The 14,837-nt window shown below is 42.7% G+C and overlaps 1 protein-coding gene across 1 annotated transcript in view; it reads right to left on the minus strand.

Annotated features, from left to right (window-relative positions):
- Positions 1–4,679: 4,679 nt before the first annotated feature.
- malrd1 (MAM and LDL receptor class A domain containing 1) overlaps positions 4,680–14,837 on the minus strand; it is a 40,954-nt gene continuing 30,796 nt past the window's right edge. The window contains exons 22-33 of the mRNA XM_076080875.1: positions 14,529–14,657; positions 14,209–14,370; positions 11,479–11,636; positions 10,598–10,799; positions 9,802–10,080; positions 9,431–9,556; positions 8,452–8,518; positions 6,695–6,786; positions 6,458–6,554; positions 6,332–6,377; positions 4,858–4,965; positions 4,680–4,766 (exon numbers count right to left, since the gene is read on the minus strand). Coding sequence (XP_075936990.1) covers positions 4,680–4,766; positions 4,858–4,965; positions 6,332–6,377; positions 6,458–6,554; positions 6,695–6,786; positions 8,452–8,518; positions 9,431–9,556; positions 9,802–10,080; positions 10,598–10,799; positions 11,479–11,636; positions 14,209–14,370; positions 14,529–14,657 — 1,553 coding nt within the window. The remainder of the gene's footprint in view (positions 4,767–4,857; positions 4,966–6,331; positions 6,378–6,457; positions 6,555–6,694; positions 6,787–8,451; positions 8,519–9,430; positions 9,557–9,801; positions 10,081–10,597; positions 10,800–11,478; positions 11,637–14,208; positions 14,371–14,528; positions 14,658–14,837) is intronic.

The raw sequence follows: 14,837 nt of genomic DNA on the forward strand, positions 1-14,837 counted from the left end.
TTGAGACTCAGCCACAGCTCCCCATGCAGTCTGCTGCTCTAATCACCTTGTTCCACAACTCCAGCAAAAAGAAGCCAAGCTAGTCCTCTGCTGACCACTCTGAAAATCTCCCCCTTTATCCATTTTCTTCTCTTTCTCTCCCTCTCGGCTCTCTTTAAGCCTTCAGACTCCTCCCGACTCCGTCCGTGTGTAGCATGAAGCAGGATCAGTCACAGATTGCCGTGAACTTTTGCTTGGCTGCAGAGAGCCGGTCTCCCCAGGGTGACCTTAAAGACCATCAAAACGTCCGTGACGAAATTACTGAACCGAGTTGGGAGCGACATTACAGGGAACTTAGATCGAAGTGTAACATTTTTATGTGTAGATTTGGGTCCCACTTGTTGAGTTGGGAGGCCGCATGTCACCGGAGCATTTATGATGCTTGGCCACTTAATAAACAGAGAACACAGTCATGAACTAAAAAAAAAAAAACCTTGAGAACAAGCTCAGCTCTGTTTCCGTCTTTCCATTATAAAACTGCAGATTATTAGCTTTTCCGTTTCACAAAAGACCTGAAAGCACACAGGTCTTAAACACAGTCAAACACCCAAACACAGTCGTTCAGCTTTGCTTTGATTAGAAGCTTGAAAAAGGTCAGCTTTCTTCCCTTAATGGTCCAAAGTTTTCTACTTATTCAGGCTTCGAACTTCGGTATCACATCCTTCCAATCATTTCATTTAGTTCTGCCTGTGATCCATGAACCAACTGGTGGTCGGATGGTGCTCCTAATGCCCTTTAAAGTTGCTATAATCACTAATTGTTACATCAACAGGCCCAAAAAGAATATAGTATTCTCCCCCAACTTTTAACCGTTTTTCATCTTAAAGGTGCTGAATGTGAAATTCAGAACTAGTGCCTCCACATGGCTCTCAACATGGCAGCTAGCAGCTAACAGCGCTAACACACACACACACACACACACACACACACACACACACACACACACACACACACACACACACACACACACACACAGGGAGAGAGTGACTTTATTCTCTGCTCAGGTACATTACTCCACTTTATCTTTACATATAGCTGTTTGCTGTTAACGTTCAGTTAAACGTTCACTCAAGTCTCAAGTCAAACAGGAAGGTGAGTGGTCAATTACAAGCTCAAACCTGAACATAAGAGGGCTTTACTTGACTATTATGGCAAACTAGATAGGAGGCAGGAGCAATGCAACAAGCTGTCATTTCAGCAACAGCATGCCTCACATATGTGGAACCTACTGGGCTACAGCCATATATTGATCAAACTCTCATGAGTAATTCATTGTATTTCCAGTCCACGGCAGAATAAATTACCCTGCAGAGGTCATTTATCTCTCGGCAGTCATTCTCTAAGGCCTCGTTTGTGCGTCTCGTGAGGCAAACATTAAATTATATAACTTTATAATCTCATTAAATCGGCCACGTTTGATGATACACACCGACTTCCCTGCCTGTAATGAGGGAACTTTCTAATTGATGATTGGCTGCACACGTTGCAAAAAACACCCTTTTACAATTAATTTCAAGCCTTAATTAAGCTTTGCTGTACCACACAGGAGGTAGTTAAGATGTAGATAAAAAGCTTTTACAACCCCCGAAAACCCACAAGAGATCCAATAAGGAGCAGCTCAGCCCGCCTCCTCTGCCATCCTCCACAAGAGGCCGAGACCTGGGGTGTTTTTCTGGTCAGGGGACGCCCTCCCCTTGGGCTGATCGCCATCCACTCACTAAATACAGAGAGAAGAAACAGGCTTTTTCCCTCTGCACTCAGCCAGAGATGACGAGAGAGCCAATTCAGAGCCATCGTTTCAAGGATAGGGGGCGAGTTTCACCTTGACTTGACTGGGATGGTTGAGTAACCTCAGTCCCCGGCTGCAAGAGGAGGATGTTGGATGCTGTGATATGCGGGTTGACAGTCCAGGATGGGAGAGGTCTCAGGTGAGCAGTTATGTATATAAAGAATCAACTGCTATTTTGACAGAAGGGGCCCTAAAGGCCATCACTGCGGAGCGTTTTCATTTCAGGAACCTTTCCGAGTGGAACACAAACAAAACAGTGACCTTTAGATGGACTCTCTGATTGCCAAAAAAAAACTGTGACAACAATAGCTCCGGTGAGAAAAGCTGACTAACGCCGCCTTTACCAACAACAGCAGCAGCTCTCCAGCATGCTATTCAACAGCACGAATAACGAAGCTACCAGAAAAAAGCAATCGCCCGGGACTAAAAACATTGGTAGCTGCACATTCTCAGTCAGCAGGCCACCGTGTGAGAGTGCGGCATTGTTTTGTGTGGTGGCATGTTAGTGGAAAAAGGTTTCATTGATTGTAGTGGTGTTGGGTCAAATGTCACAGGGTTGAGACAAACAGACATGGATGTAGAGGTTGTGAAAAGGCTGAGCTGGTGTTTTTTTGTGACAGAAAGGTGTTGGATGTTGGCTTTGCAATTGTTAATAATGGTAACAATGATTAAAGTATGCAAATAAGAAGAATGACCAGAACTGTAAGTCTAAATTTAAATATTTTTTTAATTCCCATGGTTATGTCAGAATATCCCTGAACTTGTTTTGATGGTAAAAGAGATGCCAAAATGTCACGATTCCAGTCATAAACCTGTTCTGACAAAATGTGTGGTTCCTGCTCTTTGGCTTTGTGCAGAACAGTGTGTCAGAGGAAAAGGCAGAGAGCCAATATAAGGCAACGGAACAGTGCACAGCTCAAAGACCGTTATTGATCTTGTGGCCCTTTGATGAATCTCTGACCCAGAATCCATCTGTGGACTCAGCAAAGACTCCACAGTGATGGAGAACGAGACTTAACGGCAATGACACTGGAGCTCGTGTTCGTCCACAGTCTGAAAATTAAAGATTCACAACTTGAACTTGAGCCAATATGAAGCAATGGGACATTTATTATAAATGGGATGAATCCCTAAAAGCCAGAAGGAGGCCTTCTATTCTATTATAAAACAACTTTGTTTTTGTTCCCACCTATAGAATATGTTTTTTGGTATTCAATAAGACATCAATAAACATGTAATTGACATTTTGAGTTACAACAAAGCCCAGGTGTGACTAATAACATTAACGATGGCTCCGTTCTAGTGCAGCCATCTTTAGTGTTATTATTTACACCTGTACTTTTACTGCTGTAACGTGCCAAGATGTCTTCTGATGGAAATAACTCATTTTATAATTAAGGGTTAGTTGATGACAAATGTAGCAGCCCTGGTTTTTTGCGAGTCAGTGTATTTTATAAATACTGGAATGTGAAGGGGAGCAGAATCACTTCCTTAAGACAAGTTGGACACATAAAAAATATGCAGTAATGGACATCGGAGTGTTTGGCTCATCAGTAGGGGATAAAATGTTACATCACAACACGTGTTTGTTGGTTTCAGCACATGCATTATGTTGATTAAAGCAATAATGTGACCTAAGAGGAAATTGATGCTCTCTTTAGCATATCTCACCACACAGAACATGGCCTGAACTTGTAAATCATCATGTTGATATGAGAATAATATACAATATGAGAAAGCCATTTTTGATGGCATCTTTGACGAGACACAGCTGAGAAGAGCCGTGACTGAGCACTCGTCAGATTTATACCAGACCGGTTTAACTGTGCTGTTAATGAGCAATCTGCTCAGCGCTGTTTGATACAGAGAAAGTGAGAGTCGGTCCACACCGCATTACACAGCAGCTGCAGGAAGCCGACTTTGTATTGGATTTTAATTTGCAAATAAAACAGGGGGCAAACTATTTTATTTGCACTTGTGGGGATTAAAAAAGATCACTAATGAAGTCAGGACTCCATTTGGAAGCCGTGTTCAGTCTCTCAGTTCAATGAACTGGATGTGTTCTGCTTTTGCCAGCAGAAAACCTTTAATCGCCAAACACACGCAACCGTTCCTGGAAGTTACAGTACTGAAGCACTGGCTGTTTTAAGTGTACAAAATGGCCATTTTGACTTGTTTACTGGTGGATATTGACATTTACTTTTTTCTTCTTCTACTATAAATGGTCAATTAATATTTACTATCTCCCCTAAATCGTGGAGCAAAAGACCACGAGTTGGATTCGGACCCACGCAGCTGCAGTTAGGACTCAGCCGTGGTATAAGTGGGGCGCTCGCTCTACCAGGTAAAGTTCCGTTTATAGATATGCATCTATACATGTAGTTCCTAACAATGTGAACTATTTCTTTAAGGATTTAACCCACTACAACAACTGCAAATAAAAGTGTTTAAGGGAGCTGCAAAGAGCAGAGCTCCTGCAGAAAGATCTACACCGCTGTACACGTTATTTTTAAACTAAATTTATTGGTATTCATATGGACACAATTTGGTAAAGTCTAAACTCAACAATCATGAGTTAGTATACAGAACTTTTAGCTTTTATAGTACCAGATATTTGCGGGATATCACTCATATCATTCATTTGATAAATTAATCATTTTTCAATCACAACAGCAGTGTATCAGAATTGACATTGAAATACTTCCTTGCATTATATCTGAACTTTCTTCCGCTCTTTGCATTACTCCCCCACCACTTGGCACCTCAGCAGGTCCAGACAAACTCATCAAGTATGTGCACACAGCGTTTGACCCAGCTCTACTGCAGAGTCAATATGTAAAGTCCATTGTTTTTATGCTTCAGAGCTATTAGCATCAGGGGAGTACTTGTACAGCGGGTTGGTGAAGGACAGCTTGGCATCTTTAGAGGCCGAAACCTGCTGTGGACACAAAGAGACAAACATCACGTCACTGACGTCTGCACAGACAATTAAAGAGTGAAGTCCTAAAGGCTGAGCAGAGATACCTCACCTCCACCTCCCTCCTCCAGGGGTAGACACTGATGGAGAGCCCCCGACCATCACTCCTGCTGGAGTCAACTCTGGGACAACCGCCCGGCCCTTCATGCAGACTAGGAAACTGAGGGAGAGACAATCATGCACACCGGCTTAGAATTAGATGAGCCTTAATGTGAGGGAGAGCCCGAAATGCAGGCGCAATTAAAATCAAACTGACCCGTTATGCGTCCACACAGTTACACCTCTAACCTCCATAAAACATTTCATCATCTCCCAGAGGTTAAATAACCACGGAGTGTTTCCACTGCTCAGTAACACGAGTGTTGAAGCGGATCTGCCTGCGTTACAGAGATACGAGTTCACACCTACACTCCTCTATTTAAAGCTGCGTCCTCGTTTGCAGTCGCATCAAAACCAACACGTACAGACAACACAGATACAGTATAGAATATATATATAGTGACACATGTGTGTTTTGTGTATGAATCATATAATTGGAGAGTAATCTGCTGTGAAAATATCACACGTGTTGGCATTAGTTGAACATATTCCGAACAGTATCGTGAGATTGCTGCATTACACACAAACGCTACACACTCAAACAGCACCATTAAATCCATGATAACCTCCATCATCAGAGTCATAATTGAGGCTCTCAGCATCTCGCTCACTCATAATACTGGATGACACTTACTGCACACCCACGCAGATACAAATGTGTGTGCGCTCGGACCAACAGCTCACTCTTTTTGTCCTTTTTAGAAACACACACACAATCTCTCTTAAACGCACACACACACACACACACACACACACACACATACTCAAGAGAGACATTATCCAAATGGAATAGTTGTGATTGTATCGTCTCTGATGGTGGGATCTCTGTCAGTGATAGCAGGAATAACAGAAGGGAAACAACACATAGTGTGTGGACACAATAATAGCAACCCATGTGAAGAGCTGGACAGTAGCTGGTAAAGTACAGTCACTCAAGTATTGTACTGAAGTCAAATTATGAGGTTATAAAATACAATGTTTCTGATGTGAGAGTTTCTTCCACCACTTCACCTGTATAATGTAATCCAGTCTAAAAGCCTCTTATGTTATATTTTTGTAAGACTGTTACAAAAAGCTGTTAATTAAACTGGTTATTTTGGGTGGTAAGCTTGTTCTGTTGGATCTGATCAGATTATATGGTTCAGTTATTGTGTCTATCTGCTGTATATGCACTAAAGTGTGTGTATGAATCACACACACACACACAGAAGCACAAACCTCCAAACCACAAAATCAATAATCCTAAATCTAAAATGTAATCTAGCAGAAAGGCTCGGCGATCACCCTCTGACCTCCTCACATGTTAGACCCACTTAATGGTTTAATGTGAGGCGAATGGTAGAAAAATGACATTTGTAAAGCTGAGAAAATAAACGTTGCGTTAACAGAATTTGCTGATGATTGATTGGACATTTCTGTTCGCTGACCTCTGCTCTCCTGTCAAAGGCTGGGTTATCCATCGGGTTGGGCTTTCTGTGGAGACAGCAAAAAAGTACACTCATCATCATCATCATAAGCAGCAAAAAGGAGTCATAATTGTAGCCAGAACTCACATTAAGTAGCACTTTTCCTTGTATAAAGCCAGAGTGCATACAGCGACTCCGGCCACAAGCAGCAGCAGTCCGATGGCGATGCCAACATACACAGAGTCTGAACAAGAGGGAGGTACATTTAATCCCTGCACAGAGAACTTTTTACGGACTGCAGAGACATTAACAGGGTTTGCAAAGATATAGTAAATAAATACAGTTAGACAGTTTAATAGAGCGAGGGAGGCGTTTCTTTACTACCCAGCTGTGTGTCTTCTGGTTTGGGTGTCGAGGTGGAGAGAGACGGCTTCTCCTTCACATGGCACCGGTTGCCTGTCCATCCTGGATAACACCTGCCAAGAAACCAAGAAAGAGTAGAAAGTTATGACGATGATTCTGCATAACTACATACACCAGTTGTTTGTTTTTGTAAGTAGGTTTGATCGAGAAGGCATTTGTTCTACTATGAATTAGTATCTATCACTTTCAGCTAAATGTTTGGATGCTCCGCTCACTACTTTAAAACAGACTCAGGTTGCACAGTCCATTGCACAGGCAATGGACCTAAAGTAGCTGGTAGCTTATGAGTGGTGATGATACTTACACATTTTGTTCAGTGAGTCAATCTTCACAAATTAACTCCACTTTTATTATATTTGAAGCATGAATGCAATCGTTTGAAGTGAAAAGCTAACTTTAGGCTATAAAGAAACTTACATCACTATTGCATGACATCAACATCATGACGTTTGACTCGATGCCGTTTAATCTCCCTGAAAACCCATGTAGTCTCATTTAGCCACTTGTTAGCGAACACCTTTTTTTAGACACGTAAAAGCTTCAAAATCCACCAGAGGGGTCCTTACAGACCTATTTTATTTCTAAGAACAAAATGTTGAAATCTCAGAAGCTTGTTTTAACTGCAGACCTTATTTTAGGCATCTAACCAAAGCATGGACACACTTTTACTCTCAAATCATATAAAAAATAAACAAACATCCCTATCTTGACAAATGGTGCAAGATTCATCTGCTGGACGTCCAGCATGGAAAAACACACAAATTGAAAATAGTTTGGCCCGTCTAGTGAGCTGCATCTCTGGGAAAGAAACCAAGTTATTCTCCTCCGGACTGGAGACTCTGGTCCAAGGCAACATCTGTTCAGTATCAGCTTGATTTCTGTGCAACATTGAGCTCCTAATGCAAAACACACAGCTCTCAGCGAAGCCAGACTGGTTCATTATCATTCCGAGGGGTTCAGGGTACATATTGTGTGACGGTCTGGCCATGGCAGAGGGACGTCCCTGGCCTGGTTCCCTGGTGGATCCTCCTCAACAGAGTGGGGGGGAACGTGATGCAAATACTGAGCCAGAGGTGCCCTCCGATGCTGGCCTCGGGTTCTGTTATCAATACTGGAACAGCTACAGGAGCTCCATACCACACTGTGCAGTGGATGACGGCAGAAAACTAAAAGCACTTCCTTTTAGCCGGTGTCTGCGTTCGCCGGCCGGCGTCTGCGCTCATAATCGCATTCTCACTTTTAGAATGAAACATCTCATTGTGGACATTCCAAGCTGCTGATGCAGACAACTAGATTCATAAGCTCCCTCGAATAAAAACTCCAACAGAGTGACCTCAGGAGTTTTTTGTGGTTCCCCCCCACTAAGACCATTGGTAGCGGGGGCCGTGTTTAAATATTGACCGGAAGAATCCATCAGAGATTCCCAGGAATCACTGTGCTGGTGGATAAATGAAGGCACAACCCCGCCCTGGTTAAGCTGTAGGGGATAAGCAGATTCCCACATGCTTCGTGGAGCGCGTCTTTTCCAAGGAAAGAAACAAGACTGATAGGATTTCCATGTTTTAAGTCTCACAAAGAGAGATAAAGGATGGGAGGAGGAGTGGGGCCGACACACACGATGCTTATCTTTGTTTGTGCGTGTTTATGAGCGTGACAGAGTGTGTTGCTGTGTGCTTATAAGTGTGTGTGCATTTGTGTGAGGGTGAAGTTCTACTTACATGCAAACAGGCCCGTGTTTCTCCACAAGGCATGAGCCACGATCCAGGCAAAACAGCGGAGGACAATCTGCAAACCACACGTAAAATAACTGATCATCACTGCTGAATATCTTATCGAAAATACACAAAAAAAATGAAAACCCTCCTCAGGGTTCCCTCTGCATTCTCTCCTCTGACAGGAAACAGACACTCAAGCATGTTGCAGCTCTGATATCAGAACATGAAATCAGTGAATTATGTTGCCAGAGGGACACGGTGCACTGAGCATCATCCATTAGCCTCTGCAGAGAGCGTCAGCATGTACATTACAACACTTAAATCAATATTTTTTTCATTCCATCTTGTACATCTGATGATGAACATTCCTCCCTCCACAGGTTGTGTGGGGGTTTATCAGGGTTGTTCAAATAATCATCATGTTTGAAGCCCTCGAGTCCTGTTCAACCTCCATAAAGTAGCTACGGCTTGGCAGCGAATGCAGGTTAAAAGTGAGGTTTGGTCTTATTACTGAAAACCCAGGAAGGCAGAAGGTTTTAATGGATTTTGGCAGCTCGCAGCAAACATTGAGGTGTGCTTTGAAAACTAAAAAGCCAGACTTGAAATGTCCTGGGAGTCACCGCGCCGGCTGGAAATGAGCAGACGTGAACAAAGTTTTCGCAACACTTGATTAAAAACTGGTAACTCATGAGAGTATGATATGGAGAAAGAATAAAAAGGTATGTATTAAATTAAATAGCTAAATCTATGGATTTTAAATGATGAAACCAACTGACAGCGAGCATACTTTAAACTATTTAATACTTTAAAAGAATACAATTAAAATGTGGAAACTACATGAACTGTATAATAAAAGGTGAAACAAAAGATGGACAATAAGCTCCATCTCTAAAATCTGGGTGCTTCTTCTGACAAGCCGGAGCTTCGAGGTCCGCCGCGGTTAACAGCTTGAAAGTGGAAGGTATCTAAAAAGACACGTTACCATGGCAGCTAGATTCATCAGAGTGAAAAGGCAGACAGTCTGCAGAGCGATCGCATCGCTTCTGAAGTGGGATACAACCAGGCCGGCTTTCGCACACCAGTTCTCCCAGCTCACACTGCAGCAGAGCTGGTGGGAAAAATAGAGAGAGGAAGAAAAAAGGAGTTTGAGAGGAGTTCACAGATCACTATGAGCAAACCACAAACGTTTACTAAAAACTGACCATGTGATTTACTAACAAAGAGTGTACTTTTTATATTTCCTATGTGCACATGCTGCAAGTTACTCATCTCACAAGCAGTTCAAAGCACGTCTTCCTCCAAAATAAACTACCAGTGAAAAAACCCAACAAAGACAAAGACACATATACTTACGGCAGCTGTTCTCGTCCTCTCCATCAGGGCAGTCTGGGACGCCGTCACAGCGCAGTATGGAGGGGACGCAGGTATCATTCAAACACTGGAAATGTCCAATAGGACAGCGATCCTGAGGAGGAAGAGTACCGGGTACCACAGTGGGACAAAACTCCTCATCGGACTGGTCGGCACAGTCCAGCTCTCCGTCACATGTCCAACTCTCTGGGATACACTGATAGGAGTACATACACTGGTACTGGTCCGCACCACAGGTCACAGGCTGGGGAGTCACTAGTCCTGAGGCGACATATACACACACATGATTACACACGCATGCAGAGAGCTTAACACACCTTAAATACCCATTTATTGATTTTAGATTACACGCAGCCAGCATCCCTCGGTAAGAAACCTCAGAGGATTGTTTTAAGACACGGTGGAAAAACCCCAGAGAGGTATGCTAATGGTCTTCAGAAAGTTCAGGAGTGAAGGGAGAACGGCTGGGTGGCAGTGATGAAACAACACAATATAAATGTAATTGCTTTTCCCCTCGGTGTCGTCCCTCGGCGCTGACCCAGTCTCCACAGTGAATTTATATGGACTTACAGGGCACCAGGCTCCATTTACTCACTACACTCACCCCGAGGGTCCACACAATTCATTTGGAAACGGAGCAGAGGAGCATGGATGTTAGCGGACAGAAAATGTGGAAAAGGAGGAAATGGGAGAAGGAAATTACATGGAAAAAATGAGCACAGTGCAAAAAAAAAAAAAAAAGGAACCAAAAGGACGAGCAAAGACGGAAACCTTTTACCTTCCACCACACACTCTGCAGTGTAGGAGATGTCATCCAAGGCGACGTCTGTCCACACGTCTCCACCCGCCTCCGCCTGGAAGGTCACTCTGAAAGGTCCCGGGTTGGACAGGATGACATTTGCGTACGTCCACTGGCTACCATGGTTTCCAGTGGCTGCCCACATCAGCAGACTGGTGCCACTGGGTCCCACAGTGTAGACCTGGTGAGGAGCAAACCAACACGGACATTTAAGGGGACATGAAACGACATGGAAGATTAAATAAAAAAATTAAATAAAATCAAAAATAAACTTTGGTTTGAATGATTTTCTGTAATAAAAAAAAAAAATGTGGATACTTTCAGTGAACTGAGCTGCATATTATATGATGAAATGTGCTATATAAATGAAGTGTATTATTATTTATTATTGAATTATTATTACTGTTGCCATTTTAAGTCATAGCACATTTGTGAATATCTAGTGTACGGGTTGCCTGCATGTCATTTTGGGCTTTTTTTCAGCGCACATCATACCCAATTAATGTTTTTTGAAGATTTGCTTTTTGTTTGTTGTCCTGAAATTAACACAGCTAACAAAGGCACCTAAAAAAGACATGAAAATATGGATGTAATGATCAAGTTTGTCAGGTGACACACTTTGATGGATTATTTCCTGGCAGGGAGACTTTCATTTCTTCCTGTGGGTATCAGGTGATTGGATGTGAAATGGAAAAGACATCTCCGTCAAAACCAAATTAAGCCTTCAGGTTGACTGTGACGGATCATTACCGCAAATTACATTTAAAAAAACAAACATGTCTGGAAGCTAGATGCCTGACACAAACAAACACATAAAGGGCTTTGAATTATTTATGGAAATGTTGCTCAGATGAATTCACCTTCAGCGTTCCCATCCTGTCTGAGCCGTGCATGTAGAACCAGAAGCGCAGGTGACATCGGCCGATACTGGTTGGAAACAAACTCCTGGTTGACACCTTGGCAACGTCACCCTCCCTCTGAGGGGCTGAGTGTATGTACAGGAAGTTCCCACCACCACCTTTGGAGATAAATACATTTGTTGTACATTTATGTGAGGTTTGAGTAATACCGCATTGTGATGAATGACAAAGACGCAAGCATTCAATTCCAGCTGCAGGCAAAAAATCCAACAACGTTCTCTTGTTGGTTCCAATATACGTGATATTTGGACTGACGAAAGCATTCATGCTGTTGTTAAATGTTGTAGCCTGCAGCCAAAAGCTGCAGAGTGCTTCCTCAGCTCGGCTAGGCTCGGAGATGACGCAGCGTATGACTGAGGCCAGAACGAGGTGGCAGTTTTCCACACGAGTTAAAGGGATTTAAGACCATCACAGCACAGCAAACTCTGCTCCCAAACTCTGCATTCACCAAGCCCAAAAATAAATCTCTACACGTTTGCTCCGTCATTCAGATGTTAACATCATTTGAAAATGCAACCTAGTGATGTCTGCAGAGTCATGTGTGCCTCTTGCCGCTGTTCAGCTCTCTCATGAGCATGTGTGTGTAACGGATGGCCGGGTGTATTGATCCGCTCTGTAGTGAGATCACAAGTTCATTCTATGACACAGTCCCCAGTGTCCAGATTCATCCCTCAGCTCAATAATCTCAACTGGCCAATCGGAAGTGGGTGTGGACTCAGTAACTCGCCCACAGCCAATACAAGGAGGCATTAGAGCTCCACTGTAGGATCTGTTTGTTCATCGAGTCCACAGTGAATAATGAAAAAAACACAGCCCGTACAAATATATTGGATAGGGCTGAACACTTAATCCAGTCGTTATCGAAATTGCAGTAGGGGCAATATTTGTTCAAGACAAAATGTGTGTCAAAATACAATTTTTAACTAAATATCGTCATGCTGCAAAGATGTCCTGGTCTACACATGATATTCTACAGACTTAAGAAAACGTCTTTGTTTGGTATAGAGCACCACAAAAACACGTCAATCATCTCAAATTGTGCTTCAATGAAAACAATAATAATGATGTAAAAATGATCTTTCCCTCTATGTTACATCTTCCATCTGTGTAATCTTTTTGGTGTGTTCTTGCACATGTTAAGTAGGATGTGTGGTTTCCCCACACATGGATCCCAAATGTAAACCCCACTTCCTGGTTGGTCGCTGAAGGAGCGCCATCCGAAGCAGTCCTCCAATCCGAGAGCAACACCTGTGTTAAGTAGCTGGTCAGATTGTCAGTCAGGGGCAGCTGTGATTCCCACTGAGCGGCTCACCACAGTGACTGAATGTTGTATTGAGGCTTTTGGGAGGCCAAGATCTGAGGTATTTTAGAATCATGTGGTGAATGAGCCACGTATAGTTGTAAGAACTTGATTCTGTCTAATAACACGAGGAGCCGGGGTGCTGATTTAGTTGTTTGGGGTTTTTACCTTCAGGCTCGGTTAGTTTGTTGTATTTTGGTTTATCTTAGATGAATTAGTATATCTCTTATTTTAAGAGCGCTCTATTAGTTATATTGATTTATTTGTTTTTAACAGCATCCGCTGGCCCTTTATGTTCCTCTTTTGTTTGCGTTTTGTCACAATCCTGTTGTATTTTACTTCATTTTCTCTCCGTCAAGTCAAGCAAACTGTACACGGTTTCTCCTCAAATTAACTTGAACTCCTGCCAAAACTGTAATAAGATTTTTCATTATTTTCATGCCGCTATCTTCTCCTCAAAAGGTCAGCCTCGCAACGTCAAGTCAACATTCGTTGAGCCCTATGTACCAACAGCGTCAACAAACAAAAAGAAAGACCGACAGCCAAGGTACATAACAATAATTAATGAATGCAAATTACAAAGTCACATGGAGAAATGAAGGTTTACTTTGCGATGTACTGAGGTGATTCAAACTCTAAGATTCATTTTTCATTAATCAGCAGCGAAAAACATGTTTTGATCCAGCAGCATCACTGTACACAAGATAAACAACAAGTCCAATACTGTTAAGCTCAGTTTGACTGGGGCTGACATTGATCAGGATGTATTATTAACCCTGCCTTCACATTCCAGTCGGAAGCTCCTATTTCACAGCTGTCAAGTTGTAATTACAAAGGCGCCGCACTGAGCCGCCCGAGAGCTGAAAACATGGAGGACGAAGAAGTCGTTCGTTGTTAATTTTGATAAATGTTTCGTTTTTGAAAGCATTTTAAATCTTTCACTAAAAAACAAGACAGAAGGCAAACGCATGCAGTGAGTTTTGAACACAAACAGGGTCATTAGTGGGAATTTATAGCTGTGTGTTGGCCAGTGCTCATTCAGCCATGATGAAGAGGTCAAAGGTTAGAAAAACTCAACCTTGTGTGTCAAAATCATTTTTTGAGCTGCCACTTGTAGTTAAAACCTGAAGAATTGTGTTCTGTGATGAGATTCAGGGAACAAAAGCACTTCGGTTAAGCTCATAATGTCAATTAAGTTCTAAACAAGTTGTGTCTTTTGCTTCATATCACTTTTCAATATTTAACCAAGAGGATTAGAAAATGCTTATGTTGCATATTAAATAACTGCTGGACAAACAACGTATTCTGTTGTTTAGTTTGGAGGACTTGTTTATAACAGAGACAGGGTTGGCAGCACTGTGGGTACTGACCAGGACTGTGGTCAGCCTGAGGTCCAGCTCCTGGTGTCTCAGTCCTATAACCGATCCTCCAATCAAAGTCATCATCAGAGTCCTGAGAGAGCTGGCAGGTGTCTTCCCACTGGTTTTCATCCATGTTGAAATTACACGCGCCTGGCAAGTTGTCTATGTGCTCTACGAGAGAGAGAGCGAGAGCGAGAGCGAGAGAGAGAGAGAGAGAGAGATGGAAGAAAAGAGTGAGAAGTCTGGGCTGAAAGATGTTTTTCTGCTCTACAATAAGGATTCACTCCGACTGTAATTCCAAAGAAACCCATTTCCCATTTTCTACTCACCGCAGTCCATCTCATCCGATTCATCAGCACAGTCGGCCTTGTTGTCGCACAAAAGATGGGACTCCATGCAGTGGCCGCTGTGACACACAAAGTCTGTGACGGCAGGGCAGCTGTGTGGCTCCATCACATCTACAAACACACACAGACAAACGTAGGAACAGATCTGAGGGAGAAACACTTATCACTCATGCTTATATTCTACATCAGGTAATCTTATTTTTATCTTCTTTTAGGACCGACCCTCTAGACAGGAAACTATCTCCCGTTTTTTCCATTTAGATCAATCAAATCCAGCTTCAGTGGGGAAAA

The sequence above is a fragment of the Anarhichas minor genome, unplaced genomic scaffold (assembly GCF_050575085.1).
Source record: "Anarhichas minor isolate MPS153535 unplaced genomic scaffold, ASM5057508v1 ptg000074l, whole genome shotgun sequence".
Lineage (NCBI taxonomy): Eukaryota > Metazoa > Chordata > Actinopteri > Perciformes > Anarhichadidae > Anarhichas > Anarhichas minor.